The 15,727-nt window shown below is 41.5% G+C and overlaps 1 protein-coding gene across 2 annotated transcripts in view; it reads left to right on the top strand.

The window, feature by feature from the left end:
- Nucleotides 1-15,727, top strand: part of CDH4 (cadherin 4) — a 432,434-nt gene that overhangs the window by 375,021 nt on the left and 41,686 nt on the right. For both annotated transcript variants that reach the window (XM_065032403.1, XM_021283285.2), the window contains exon 8: nucleotides 13,580-13,717. In XM_065032403.1, the coding sequence (XP_064888475.1) occupies nucleotides 13,580-13,717 (138 nt within the window). The remainder of the gene's footprint in view (nucleotides 1-13,579; nucleotides 13,718-15,727) is intronic.

Genomic DNA, 15,727 nt, shown 5'->3' with positions numbered 1-15,727 from the left:
TATGTTTTGCTGGTCAAGTTCCGTCACTGAATGTAAAACGGTGAATTGCTGCCCAAAACTTACAGTCAGTCCAGTTACAGTGGCAGAAAGTTTTTTTCAGCTGTAATTCTGCTCAGGAAACTGGTGCATCTCAGCAAAAGGACTTTCTTGCACACAGAAAAAGGTCTCAGCTGAGGCTGGGGGGAAGGAGGTAATGTAGCCAGGATGGATTTAATCAATATAGCTTTAGTTCTGTGCATAAAAAAGGCTTAAAGCTGTATTTTCTATGTCAAACTGGGCTCCCCAAACTGATGAGCAGCTTTGAAAAAATAGTCTTAATTCCTGTGCTGGTTCCCCACTTGAGAAATGGGGGTAATTCCCAGCTCACAGAAGTTTAATGAGTATGAATTTGTCAATATTTATGCTTACAAAGAAAATAAAATATGCCGGCATTATTTATAGCATTTTAGTAAGTTCATCAGAGCGGCATCATATATGAAGGGTTAATAAGGATTAAGTATCTTGGCAGAATTAAGAGTTGTGATTTTCCATTTCAGTCTGTTAATTTTGAGTATTTTATAATATAGGCTACTAAATTTGGGGTCATTCTGCTTCTCAGATTAAATTCAACACTTCCATACGTAAATGTTTTATAAGAGGAAACATAGCCAGAATTGGAGAGAACTGAAATACTGGAACTCCCTCTTGCAGCTAATAGCCAAGAAACTGCTACATTCCTCCAATTTTGCAACTGCAAGAATTACATTTCATCACATAAAGATGATCGGCAAGTTCCTCTTTCATACCTTGTGGCAATGTGAAGTTAATTCCATATTACAAGAGCCTGGGAGGTTGTCAAGGTGGTCTCTACAGTGCCGACTCTTTTAGAAAATTTCCCGTGCTAAATTAAAACCTGCTCCTGGTCACTTAAAGGCCTTTGACACTTGTAAAGATCCCATGCATCCTTTAGATGACAAAAAGCACAGAAATTAAATGCTGCTTGATTAAGTCCCTGATCTGAGAAAATTAAATTCTGCCTTCGGTTATTAAAGTGGCTGATGGCTACCGCACCATCCTTATTGTACATGCGGTCACAAGAAGTGGCCCGAGATACCCTGCCAAAGGTCTCCCTGTGCAGCCGGGACGTTTTTGGATTATTGAAAATCCTTCATGGTCTATGTCCCCCTCTTTCAAATTAATAAACGTGGCCTTTAAATTTCACACTTTGTATCTCAATACACTTCTTCTGGATTACTTTCGAAAAAACTCTTGTGACCAGCGCTTCTCCTCCTGCCACTGACATTGAGCAGTTTGTTTCGTGGGTGATGATGATTGCTCTTGGTGTAGTCTCACCTGGACATACAGGGGCTCTGCTAACGGAGATCTGATTAAGGCTGACAGGCCCAATATGGGAAGGAAAACGTCCCTGCTCATCACAGCGAATTCTCGCAGTGGCATTCTGCCAGCCCGGCTTCTCAGTCATTTAGTTTATCAGCAGTTTTTCAATTTATCATGAAGCTGTTTGTTCCTGTTCCTCACTTCCCTGGTTTTATCTCTTGTCTGAAACCTTCTGAGCAGGCGGTAGATTGAGTTGTACAGGTCTTTGCTCCCCAAAGCAGGAAACACAAACGCTGGAGGGGGGTGACATCCCGCTGCCATCGCATCCTTCAAAAGGCGTCTGCAAAGCGGCCGAGTCAGGACGGTGGGTTTCAGACTCCATTGCAGTGTTTATCTGCTGAGGCTTTGGGCACAATAGAACCCAAAAGATGCAGACAATGCAGACACCAGCTCCAAAACCAAGTTTACCCAAATGCCCTGCAGCCACTTTCTGATTGCTCAGTATAGCAATCAGTATTTTCCTAGGATCTCTGTTTCTCATTTCCAAGCAAGTTCTACAGGAAGTTCTGCTCTATTAAGACTGTTCTCTGCGAAATCTTGTTATTTTGATGGCCTTCCCTTTGTAAGAGTACATGTAATCCACTCATGACTTCGCTCAAATCCATTAATACAATGTTTAATAAAATCTTTCTTTTGTATTTATTTAATAACCTCTACATATAAATATTAGGATCATTAGCTTCTAAAAAACAGCCGAGATGCCTTCTTCTGAACAATATAGCATTTTATCCCCCATTAATCCTAGATCTTGTTCAGCGTGTGATTTGTACCATCTAAATTGACTGTAGCTGTGTTGCATTGGCAAGTTACCACAAACTTTATTACTATATTTTGGTCTGGATTTGTGTGTTTTTTCTATCATATTCAGTCTGAATTATATCCTTCCTTCTCCTCAGTGTTGAATCAACTGCATATTTTTATTCTTTGGCATTATTACTATATGGAAAATGAACAAGATCAAATCTCTATGTTGAGATGTCTTTGTTTCATGTCATAGGTCAGAATTTCCAGCCTGCTCGAAATCCTTCACTCACAGCTTAAGCTTTTGGTTGCTTTTCCCACAGCACTGAAGATCTTTTCCTTTGCACCTATTTTTGCATAAAAATTGCCTTTTCCATAATCAGCAGGGCTTGCAGGTGAGCTCAGGTATCATCCACACAGCAGTCAGAGCCAGGGCTGGGTCGGTGCTGTACAAAGCAACCCTACAGTTGTTGCTGTAATGAAACAGTTGGCAAAATTCCACAGCTTTGGGGGTCAGTGTTTGCAGAGGAGGAGTTTGCAAGGGAGGAGGCAAGCCCATGTTGTTCATTCCCCATGTGCACACAAGGCATAGTCCCTATGAGGCTCCTAAATGGGGCATCTTCCAGCTGAGTCTGCACTGCCTGACCCTGCCCAGCTGATCACACCTGGAGTGCTTGTCTACAGCACCTGGAAGAACGTAACCCTCTTAAAATCCAGGGAAACAAAGCTGTTGGCATGCTGAACCAATCTGACAGAAGCCCCCATTAGTATTCCAACTTCACAACCAAACTGAGTTTCTTTTCCGGTAATCCTGTCAATCACGTTCTCAGCAAATCGACACAACATGACCCTTCCCATACTGGGTAAAGCAGCTCTTAAGGGAAATACAATAGGGAGCATCTCACATTAATCTCTTCTTGGTTATTTGACTGTTTTCCACTAACCTTTCATTCTGCCAAATTTAATTAAATCAGCTGCTTTTCCAACTATAACCTGTTGGATGTTCCTTTCAATTTGTAATGGTGAAGGCATATATGATATGCAGCTAGCAAGGACTTAGCCAAGTTAAGATAATTCTCAGCAATAAATAACAAATGACACCAAATTAGTTTATTTTATCCAGACCGTACATGGTACAGATTCTCAAGACTTGTGTTGTGTTCCTGACTACTGCTGATTTTAAAGTCCAGGATCCTTGTGTTGTACATACCATGGGTATACGTGTAGGATTAGAGGAAAGGGTTTGAATATATTATGTTGAACCTATTACATTGATTTATTTTTTTAGTTGCTGCATTGATAGGATTTAGAAAGCCTCATGGTCCTAAGAATAAAAAGGTCTGACTGTAGCAGTGGTGTCATGAGCATGGGATTTCAAGCCTATCTGCAAAAATGACACCAAGTGTAAATTATGAGCAATATTATTCATCTATGCTGATGTTCTTGATGATCTTTTTCAAGCTTCCAGCCTGATACAACTTAAAGAAGAAGGCAGTTTTACCTGAATTGTGAATGTTGGGTTTTTTTCCTCTTTTTAATCAAGCAAGATGTAGCAGAAAACAAATCAGGCTGATAAAAACAGGAGTCAGACTTACAAGAAAAACAGCTGTAGCGGCTAAATGGCTTAAAGCAGAGAAAGTAGGAAAACAGCATGTGGGGCTAATGATGGGTGGTTTTCAGGTTTCAGAATACATTAAGGCATTCTCCCTGTTTATTAAATTGCTCTGGCAGCATTTGACAGCAAAGGTTTTGTAGATTATAAGAGTGCAATGGACGTAACTAGGATATTTTTTTTTCCCAAAGCCTGGCCTTTGGGTAATCACCAAGAAGTTACAGACTGTAAGAAGAATTTGGTGTGCACTGAGTCTAAAGAAGGTCATTTTATATTTTCAAAGATGTTTTTCAGATTGTTGTTTACTTTCCCTTCTCTTAGTCTGCCTGGGGTTTTTGAATTTTTTGCGTCTCTCAGCACTCCCTCCTTTTGTCAGAAAGTGGCAGACGCAACCTGGAAGCAGCATCAATTTAGTGCTGGCGTATTTACCGAAGGGCACCTCTCAGCAGCAATGGTCGCTGTGTGACCAGCTCGGCACTGAGCTATCGCTCGTCTCTTCCTGTCCGAGAAAAGCTGAACGTAATTTCATGGTTTTACAAAAATTGCCTCAGCCAAAAGTTAGAAGCCTTATTCCTTAGGTCTCTTTTTAAGTGCTTTGCAAGATGACCTGGCATTTCTGGGGCATAAAGCCTGCAGAATATTGACGGGCTTTGAAAGCAGCGTCTGCTGGGTCCAAGTTTCTTCTTGTTTCTGCCGAGATGCAGAGAGATGCCGGTACCTGGCACGGTTGCCACCGGAGGGAAGGATGCTGGAGATGGGCACTTCTGCATCCCCTCCTTAACGGGGTGGCTGAGTGCTTCAGCAAACTAATGGATTTTTATTCTCACGATATCACTGTGAGATAAGAAAGTGTTTTCATTTCATTTTGAAGTGTTATTTTCAATTTCTTTGAGGCACGGAAAAATTAAATGACCTACTAAAGGTCACTTGGGGAGTGTCTGGGAAAATGCAAAAGAAATCCAGGCCTTCCAAGCTGCAGCCTGCAGCCTTAATCACAACCCTGCTCATTTTTGGCACCGACTCAGTGCTGCAGTCAGAATCAAAATACATCATCCAAGATATTCATCATATCTGTATTTTTTAATGAAATTTATTTGTAGCTCATTGCAGCTCACTGTCACCTCCTTGCATGACTATCAGTGGTGACTATCAAAAGCACATAATCCATTTTCCTTATTTCTCTCCTCACGGACTTATGTCTGATCTGTAGTTTGGATCACTGCAGGATGAGATGTAACCCATTTCTAATTATTCTGTGATTCTAATTTGGGTATTAAAGGAGAGAACCATGTGAGAAGCTCATTAACTGATGGTCTTTCTAAACAGGAAAGTCAGTGCTGTCCAAGGACAGAGATACTGTTACAATGGGGTTTCTGATAACAATTTTGATAATAATTCTCATAATAACTTTTAGGTCAGTCCGTAGTCCCGGAATGGCTTCAACAGACTGTGCACAACCCAAATGCCTTTACGGGACTCCTTGACGTGTAGGAATCTGTTGGGTTCTGCAGTGACAGCGTCAGTACGGAAAAGATTTTAAGACTAGAAAAGAAATGCAACAGAACGCTGGCTTCTTTTTGCTGTTACTGTTGTTTTCATGCTTATCTTCTGTAAGCAGCCCAGTCCTTATTTTCTGTGTGCTCCAGGCTTGGTGTCTTATTTGCCAAGCCTTAGTCAAAAAAAACCATCCCAACAAATGTTATGTTCATGTTATAAAATTTCCCAAAACTGGAAAATAGTGTCACAATCTTAAATATAGAGGTACTGTATACATTTTGGGTGAATTTTAAAGAATTAGGACAATTTTAAAGCACAGTTTCAGACAGGAAAATAAAATCCTTTGGGCTTAAAGGTTTTCCAAGGAACTACATGTACGTTTTGACAAGTGTCTGTGCTCAAATATGAGATAAAACATTTTGTGACCTCTAATCCCCACCCTTTGCAACTTGAAATCTAGAACAAGTATGAGGTTAAACAGACCCTATTTGGCTATTAACCGTGTATACAGCAAACGTCAAAACATGCTGTTGCCATAAGGGGTGACCAGCTGAGGTCTGAGCGTGGCAAACCCTCCACAACACATTTGGGTCAGTTGACTATTTTGGTGAGTGTATTTTCCAGTAGGTCCCTTTCCTTGGGCAGAAGTTGCTGCATTGATATTATTTCATGTGTTCCACCACAGCGGGTTTCAGCTTGGGTGTGTTTTCAAAACCTTAATTTCCCAGGCTCAGTGTCTGATCCCTCAGGAATAAAATTCACTCAGACAGACAGACAGATAGATAGATAGACGATAGATATCAGATGAATGCGGTTGCAGCAGAACACACTCAAAAGTATCTCTGTTCCTGTTTATTGCAGCCTTTCCTATGCACAGCATTGCTAGCACCAGGCATTAAGAAAACCATGAAAAATGGTCCACCAGGATCCCTGGGCTGTGTTACCATTTTCAGTTATTTGTCTGCTGGTTTGTTTTGTTTTTTCCTTTTCTCTCCTCTGTTTTGTTTTTTTTTTCTGTTTTTCAGGGCTTTTTAGTGTTTGGAGTTTACATTTCTAAGCTTCCCTCTGTATCCCTGACAACTAGCAGATCGCATTCCGAGATGAGATTCTCAGTCAATAACGCGGCTCCCGGAGCCAGTTCAGCAAGACCCCGGCTCTCCCAGCGAAACGAGGTGGATGAGCAATTCAGTTTGGTTCACATCTCCACTGTCCTGGAGGCCACGGGGAGATAACACCAGGATGCTGGGAAGCTTTTGGTGTGACCGTCAGGGTCTTCTCTGTTCCTAGCATGTCCTTTGGAAAGGTTTCCACTTTCACCACTTTCACTGTCAGAATAACACAAAAAAAGGCAGCCAGGGGCAACAGCCACTGAACGATTTGGTCTCACACTACTAAGAGGCCAAAGAGAGTAGACTCCTGAAAGACTTTCTGGCATTCTTTGATTTTATAACCTCTGTGTGATAAAAAGACTGTATCCCCTTTCTTTCAGGTTACTTTTAAAGCACTTCCTCGTGCTTTCATACAAAAGCTCGGTGAGCTATGGCTGGGTGTTGTACCCACCACCAGAAGCTGTTTTTTGCTTTCAGAAGCCGTCACAAAAAAAGGCAAAATAGCTGCTTTGCTGGAGAAGGTCCCATTTACACATACATGGGAGATTCAGTGCCCACCCTGGAGAAGCTGGAAGAATCAATGGTGTGTCTGTGTGTTCTGAATGGGTTCAGATATGTGAACTGTGACTCATTAAAATACCATCTTGGAAGTGCAGTAGCTTAAGAGATAAAATGATGAGCAGTATAAGGTGTGAGATCCCACAGTTACAGGTCCCAGGTGCTGAGAGGGAAAGAGTTAATAAAAAAGCTTAATTGCTGGTCATTAATCAGGCTGCCAGGTGAAAGCTATTTATTACAGGCTGATTGTCAATATAGGTGCAGTGCCCAATAACAATTCTGAGGTTACCTTGTGGCTTCTGGGCCTTTATTTGTCTCAGAAAAAAAATAGGCACAGGTTGGGCTGATTTCTGAAGATTTGTGGAGTGCATCTTCTGGGCTGGCGGTGTGGGTGAAAACCATCAGTGCTTTGGCTGGTGAGTCAGAGCAAACGCTACTGTGCTCATCAGAACTGCTCCTGAATAAATATTTTCCTTCTTTCTGAATCATACAGAGGCAGGAAACCTCCACTGTGTGAAGGGTGAGCACGAGGAGTCATCCTCTCCCTGCCTTCCCATTATTATAAGTACAACCGATGTGCAAGTTGGGGGTGGCCCTTGGCATGGGGGTGCTGCACCCTTGGGGAACAGTGGAGGAAAATCTCCCCCAGGCATTTTCTTGGTGTTTTTCTCCTTCTCTGTCCAATACCCTCAGGCTGAAACGTGGTGGGTGCTCCAGGAGAATTAACTGTGTGTTGCTAGAGAGCGTTGGAGTAAGGCAATGCGCCACACGATTGCAGGTGGCTCATAAAATCAAACATTCCCAGGTGTTTGTGGATGGGGAACACCACGCCATGCTGGAAGAAAAGCAAATACAACCCCAGCTAGATGGAGAAAATAAGCCTCTCCTTGCTTCGCTGTTGGTGGCTGTGCAGCACCAAGTAGCCCGGTTAGCCCTTGTTAAATTCTTGTGCTAGCAAGCGTGAAACACCTCTGCTTGCAGCTGGTCCTGTCTGGTGAGGCTGTCTCCTTCACAGAGCTCCCAGAATAGGGTTTGCTACCAAAAAAAATCTGTGTTCAGGTTTAATTGCAGCTAAGTAAGGAGTATTGAGGGATAAATGCTTTAAAAGGTTTGTCTGTGAGCTTTGTTTAAATGGTGACTAGTTAGATCTTTTGGGGAGAAAAAAAAAAGAGTAAAGTGTGTGTTTGGGGGGAGTTTGTTTTCAAATTGGCTTTCCAGGCTCTAGTGTGTTCACCATCACCTATCTTGTACCAAATAAAGTAAATGTCAAAACTTCACTAGCATGCAAAGACATTATGTAGGAAAAACAAACAAAAAATTACATAGAGGAACACCCCATGTTCTGCTCATTTGTATTGCACAAGGGGAGATGGAAAAACATAAAAATAAATCAGATGAGAGGATAGACATGAGAGGAAATAGGATTTAGATTTTCTAGCTCCTTCACCAAATAGGTTCCTACTTAGTGCATCCTGCAGCAACATCCTGGTAACCTTATTTGCTTAACCAGACATGATACTAAAATTAGCCAGTCACACGTTTCTCAGGAAGTGGTAATTAATTGGACAATATTTGTACAGAGCTTTGAAAATGTAGGTCCTAATTTTGCAAACCCTTTGTCCATAATGGAGATTAATTTAATCACATAATTACTGCATTTCTGGACTTTGGCTTACACAGTTACCCAGCTTGTGTGTGATTTATAATAATTGCATGTGGAAACCAGGAACAGCCATTTTCCTAAAAATACTCTACATGCACATTTGAAAATTGGGATCACAGATAGCACTTCATTACTAGGATTTCATTTTAAAATACTTTATTCTTTTAGACTCTCTCTCTGAATATGATTTGGTTTTATTTATAACCTCTCGGCAAGACCGTGCTCAGCTTGGTCAAGGATTTCAGATGGTGTTTTTCATGCCAACCTGTATCTTGATAGGGAAGAACTGTGATTTTGTTTGGGGCACCTATTCCTTTGTGTGTGCCAATGAACCGGGCTGGTTCAGTGATATCCATCAGTGTTAAGTCTTAAACCATTTTCACACAGACATATTGTGGTATTTAGACTGAAAGGCGTTTTATTATTTTTCTTCCTAAAAAAGTTGTTTGTACACAGAGAGTGCTGAGCGATCTGACTTCTGCTTTAGCTCTATTTGTCATAATTTCTCCCTGGACCAGGAGGATTTTATCCCTAATTTAATACCTTATTTTGAATCCCTGAGCCCTATATTAGATTGCTCCAGCATCTCACTCCTTCAGCAGTGAAGGACCACGTAATTTCCAGCCTAAATTTATTCATGGCCAGTTTCTACCCATTTGTTCTTGTGTCAACGTTGTCCTTTAGTTTAAATTGCTCCTTTGCCTTCCTAGTGTTTATCCTCCTGATGTATTTATAGTCAGCAATCATATCTATCAGCTATCAGCCTTCATTTTGCTAGACTAAACAAGCCAGGCTGTCCTAAGCTCTTCTCCGGTGATGGGCTCTTCGCTCCCGGCACCTGGTCGGATCCGGGTTGCTCAGCAGTGAGCGCCGGGACCTGGCACCACATCCCGATGAGCCCACGGTGCTTGGCACCCATAACCAGCTTCCAGACAAGTTCTGTCCTTGGTCCCTTGCTGCGTTATCTGGTATTTTGTGCTATTAAATCACATCTTGTTTCTATTATTTCATTCTCCGGTTAGCCTTCTTTCAAGCTGTTACTTCTTTCTGTACTAGGCAGTGCTGTCTTGATCAACTTCCTGTTAACCAGCTTAACCAATTTCTTCAGCTAATTCCCATCTTCTGGAATTTAGCTGATGTGTTTCTTTGTGGCACTATATCAGATGATTGGCAGAGGAGCACTCAGATTAGATCTGCCACAGTTCCTTTAATTATTCTTTCCTTCATAATTTTTTCCTTCAAAAGCCCCTCTTAGTTTTTAGGTCAGACTAGAAGCTCTGCACTTATCAAGATGAGGTTTTTTTATTCCTTGGCATAAGTAGAAGCAGCACATTTACTTTCCTCCAGTGTGGAGATCTGTTAAATTTATTAAAAACACTGGCCACTGGGGCTGGACTTTTAGTCTGGACCCCGTCAGGACAGAAGCTCATTTCTTTAGTTCCACAGCATCACCATCAGAGCAAACATATAGTAACTGTTTCATTTCTCTGGGTTAGGACCATTTTCTGTTACCTCTATGATGCAGTTTCTGCCCTGTGCTATTTAAAATGTCATTTTTGTAAAGAAAGAGAGTATGAGAATCATTCTGTATGATCAAAATGCCATCAAGAAAATGTTTCTCTTGCTTGGGGGCATGAGACTGCCTTTTTTTTAATAGTTGTAACAATAATAATATTAGGACAACAAACTAAGATGCCCCTGGAGATGCTGTGACAAATTGGAAGGACATGTTGAAATTAAAATTGATTGAATAGTTCAATAAAATCAGCTTAATGCACCCAAGCAAAAAGGTTAGCTACAGAAAAACAAAAAAAAAGAGTCATTTGTTATCTTCTGGGGCCAATCTTACTGAAGATTGAATTAATTATAAACTAAAACTAGGGACTTGAAAGCACCACCCTTGGATGCCCACACTGGAGCCTATTGGATGGAACTGGACATGGATGTGCCTAAAGGTTTGACAAATCTCACATCACTTCCACGTACATGGTTTTGTGTTTTATGTGACCTTCCATGCCAGCCGAGGCCATTCTCTGTGTCTGATCGCACTTCTGCTCTGAATGCAATTGTTACGTCTTCAGCACATGGGAATCAGTGCAGCTTTGGTGCTGTCTCTGAAGATCCCCCTGTCCCACCTCCAACGTGTCCCAAATCACTGTAGCTGCCCCTGGGGTCCTGAGGTTCAGCACCCACCTCAAACGGGTCCATTCCCCTCTTGACCCTCCCTGATCACTCCATCCACTTCAGATCTGCTCTGGTTCCTCCCATTTTCTCACTAGGTTGGACTCTGCACCCTCTAGCACACATGCAGTGCTCCTTAGCCTTCTTCCCCCTCTGCCCATCCCTGTGCACCAGCTCTTCGTGACTGGTACATTCATACATTCCTGAATTCTGGGCATTTTCATTTTTGACTTTGTGTTATCTGATTGATATAATCTTTCTTTTAAATTTCTTTAATTTAGTGTTGTGAATTTGTGTGGGGTTTTTTTAATAAGACTGTGCTATGATGCTCTGAAAGGCACTTTGTTAAATAAAAAAACTTCATTGTAAATCTGAGAATAATAAGACAGGCTCTGTGATTACACACACACATGCATGTCATCAGAGTATGTATAATTTAATAAGCAGTAAAATTGTGAAGTCAACAAAACTTTTAAATGAGACTTTGTAGTCCCTTGCCCCCTATTGTATGACAGGATTCATTTTTCCAGGGGAAGCTTTAGTTGAAGGGAATGAATCGAGCTGGAAGGCACGAGGAGGTTTCCAGGCTTGGTCCCGGTATGAATAAATGCGGCACAGACTGAGCGCGACCTTCCCCAAGGTCTGCAGCTCGTTCTCGCAGTTCAGATCAAAGTTTGCATGACGGTGTTGGGAGTTTCAGAACTGGAGGGAACTGAGACCTATAGAGGGGTCAGGCTGCAAACACAATAAAATAGAAAAACACCAAGTTAAAAAAGCAGCACCCCCACTGACGGGCCTGTTTCATCACCCTCTCACCTGATGGAAAGGAAGGAATATTTTTCTTTCCCTGCGGTCGCTGTCAAAGCACCGAAGCTTTTACAATAATGTGCAACAGCCACCCCATCAAGTCAGAAATGCTGTGAATTATGCGTCTCCGTTTCGTTGCGATGAGGAACATTAGAGGTGGCTTTGCCATTTAAATGCTCTATTGAAACGGAGTCTCTCATCTGGGCCTCCAACCTGTTTTTCTAATTTATGTGGGGTCTGATTGCTGCTATTTTTAAAAATGGTTTCTCCTCCTTCTATGATTTAAACCTAGTTTGGCTCACAAGCATTTGGCCTGTTAGGGAATACTTCTATCAGCCTCCTAAGTTGTCTATAAGAGAGAATAAGGAAGGAAATGCTAAATATGAAATAGAAATTGCATTCACCAATAAGGGCATTTCAACCTTACACTTACCCAGTGCTTTACAAATGGAGTAATGAACAGCAACTTTTTGTGTGAGGAAAAACAAAGGCTAATGATAGTTTCTCTCTCGTGTTTTATTATACAAGGTAGCAAGAGATAATAAAAGTGCATTTCCATAATATATTCCAGTCGCAAGGTGCTGATGGGTCCCTGTGTGTGATATCTTGTCAATTTAGGAGGTTAATATCTGTCAATTAAAAGTCCTGGAATCAGGGTAAAGCTAAAATTCACATCTCTGTTATTCTAGCAACTCAGAAGAATTAAAGAATCAAGCCAGTTACAGCACTTCAAGAATGTTTATGTAGGAGTACAGAATCCTAGTTGACCTGATTCTTGCCCTTTGAAATTTCAAAGGACATTTGACATTTTACACACGCTTGTACCATCCCAGACAAATGGAGCAGCCCTGGGGTATCCGAGCTGTGTTCTGGAGCAGTCCAGCGTGTGGAAGGTCTCTCCTCCCTGTGGAGTTCCTCCCCTTGTCTTTGCACAAAGCTTTTCCTACACAACGTTGTGTCTCTGTTTGGTTTTCACACCTTTAGCACTCTTGGATGTGCTGTTGGAGACACTTGGTACTTGTGTCCCAGCTCACGTCTGTAATTACACCTTAAACCTTAAGGGATGGGGAGGGTTTCACTTTGCCCTCAATCACACCAGTTTTGGCTGGATCCCCCTGGTTCTCAGCGCATCCTTACACTCATATTTCAGGAGAGGAGCTTTGCTTTAATATCTGCCTGTAAAGTGCTCTGGGTACCCTGGGCATGACTTCTGTAGACATCAATAGTAAATCCTGCAGATCCAAATGAAAATATATTGTTGAGGCCAGTTCTAAAGATTATGAAGCTTTTCTCAGTGCAGGCAGATATTCAGAAATAAGGAGTCATCCCAGGGAGATATACAGATGGCAAGATCAGATGCTCGCTCCTGTTTTATTCAGGTTTATTTCCAGTTTCACTCACATACAACTTCAATGTGTGGTTTTCATGGCTGGCTCTGTAAGGCTTTTTCTTTGAGAGCGACATTGTTTGGGATCTCAGGAACTTAAATCAGTTCTACTGAATTTTTGTTTATTGCAGTGAATATTCTTTTTCATAATGGACTTAAATTCTCCTGATTTACCAATACTGTGTTAAGGATTGAATCTTGGAGGGTATTTTAAGTATCAAAACGCTTTTTGGGCATCAAACTGTGTGAGCAGAACAAGCTGGAGGGCCACTGGGCAATATTGCTGTCAGTTTTGGGGATATAATGTTCTTGGTGATGTTTTTTGTGAAAACACATGAGCAAAATTTTTACTCTTTTTCAGAAGATAGAAACTAATGTTCCCAAAACATCTAAAAAATCAACAAAATGTTTGTTTCAACCAAGAACTTTTGCTATAAGATTTTTATTGTCCCATAAAACAGGTGATATCCACCAATCCATGTGAAAAATACTTTCAAAAACATGATAAAAAATTTTATCTGTCTTTTTACTAACGTTTTGAATCTAATTAACTTCCCAGTGTCTGCCTTAACATTGCACTTGCATATGGAAAATAAACCAAGGCACTTTACAGGATGCATTTTTGATTCTCATCTTTTCTTTTCCAGAAAGTTCAGCAGTACATAGTCATTGTTCAAGCCACAGATATGGAAGGAAACCTCAACTATGGTCTCTCAAACACAGCAACAGCGATCATTACGGTGACGGATGTGAACGACAACCCACCCGAATTCACTACCAGCACTGTAAGTATCCACACATCAGCACAGTGATGCATGGACACACGACGTGGTTGTAATTCACCGGTGTTTGTATCCGTTGTCTCTTGTAGCTGGTTTGGCAGATGGGAGGAATGTGATAGATAACCGCAGAACAAAGACTTTCATGGGGGGAAAAAAAGGAGGGAAAAAAGGGAAAAGGAAGAGAAGAATGATCCATGAACTCACAAAACTATTTGGCAACCAATTTCGCTGAGGTACTAAAGGAACTGAAATAATGTGGCAAACAGACTATGTCTGATTGCACCAAAGAGGATACGGTTGTTTCACAGCAATTGGCTGTAGACATATCAGAGTTATTATTACTTAGGAGTGAAATCCTGAGCAGTAAGAGATATTTTGGCTTTAGTAGCTCAGATATGATTTCAAGGAAGCAGTAAATACTTTAAATGGTAACAGGTATCGGGTAAAATTTGTATTTCACCGATAGCTCTAACAGATGTATTTCTGTGTGCCGGCAGAAAATATGTGAACATTCTTCAGTACATCTGGTTTGAATCAGTTAAAGGTCTGTCTTGTATTAGTACACTATTTCTCTTTTCTGTTCTCATGTGCTCCAAGTTGCTATTACTGGGAGGGAAAAAAAAATAAAGAGATGGCAAATGATGAATTTTTATAGCTGGTTAAGTTAAAAATTAGGAGTTGGAAGGTGAAACAATGTGGTCGTGTTCTTTCCAGCCTTCATGATCCATAGATGTAGAGCATCCAAAATGTGCATAGTAATTTCAGAAACCACAGAGCAGTACAGAGATCTGCATGCTAATAAGTGAGAAATCGTGTATCCACCGTCTGTATTCATATGCAGGTCAACAAGGAGCAGCAAATGATGTATCTTAACCTGATACCAAATCTTTAAAAATGCAGAAAGTCCAACTGCATTGTGTTCAAGACACTGAACACCCTTTGAGGAATGTTTTTATATTATTCTGAATTTTCATACCATCTTAAAGGGTCTATTATGTTAGTACCAAAGTTTCCCTTTAGTTTTACCCTTAGAAGCCACAAATACTGTGCAGAACTCGAGGAAGTCATGCAGAGCCCTATTTGTGCCACCACAGACCCAAATCAGAGTCTGGATCCTCCCCTCCCATCCCTGTGGGGACCCACACTCATGGGTGGGATGTGCTCCACACCTGAGCAGCGCCAGCAGTTTCTGATCAAGTCTCTTGGACCTAGATTCTCAGAAAAAAGCGCTAAATTCCCCTTAAATCAGAGAAAAATGAGCACCCAGCATGTTTTCAGATCTGGCCCTCAGGCTTCAGCAAGTACAAGGAGGGTTTAACAGCAGCGCGTGTGCTTCCTGTCTGCCACAGAAAATACACCAGGCGTCATATTCTAACGTTGTCATTAAATGTCTCCTTAAGTATGATACATATGGGTGTGAAGAGCTGTAAAAATCTAACGCAAGTCTTGGGCTGTGTGGTCCTTTCTCCTGCCAGCGCGGGATTGTCCTCTGGAAAATGTTCTAGTTTTATGTCTCCCAGGCCGTGGAACTTGTCACCACAGCAGTATGTGTGCCTCGGCTTGCTAGTGTTTGGGGGGACCTTGTTCTGCAGGTAAATACTTGTTTAACCTTCTTTTGAGTGAAAAAGGAATGACATCTAGTGGCCACGTCATTTAAGCACAGGTTGTTCCGATGGCCCAGGTTGCCTGGTCCTTGTCCCCACGTGTGAGTCGGGGGGGAGGTTTTGGGTGGTGGGATGAGCTGTGTCAGAGCTGGTCACACGTACCCATTGGTGCCTTCGGGAGAGCAGCATCCTCCAAACGTGGTGTATTTGAATGTCTTTCCAAAACACTTCCCAAAGCTGAATCTGATTAAACGTGCAATAATGGAAATTTGCTTTCAGGTGAATTCTGAGTATTCAATGTCTTGGTGTGTGTTAGACCTAGAAGAAATAAAAGCCATCAAGAGAATTACCCATAGGATTGTGTTAAATGGATTAGAAAACACTATTCTTCCTCTAAGCGGGGCTGATG

Source organism: Columba livia, chromosome 16, assembly GCF_036013475.1.
Source record: "Columba livia isolate bColLiv1 breed racing homer chromosome 16, bColLiv1.pat.W.v2, whole genome shotgun sequence".
In the NCBI taxonomy this organism is placed as follows: domain Eukaryota; kingdom Metazoa; phylum Chordata; class Aves; order Columbiformes; family Columbidae; genus Columba; species Columba livia.
This window is presented reverse-complemented; position numbering and strand designations above follow the sequence as displayed.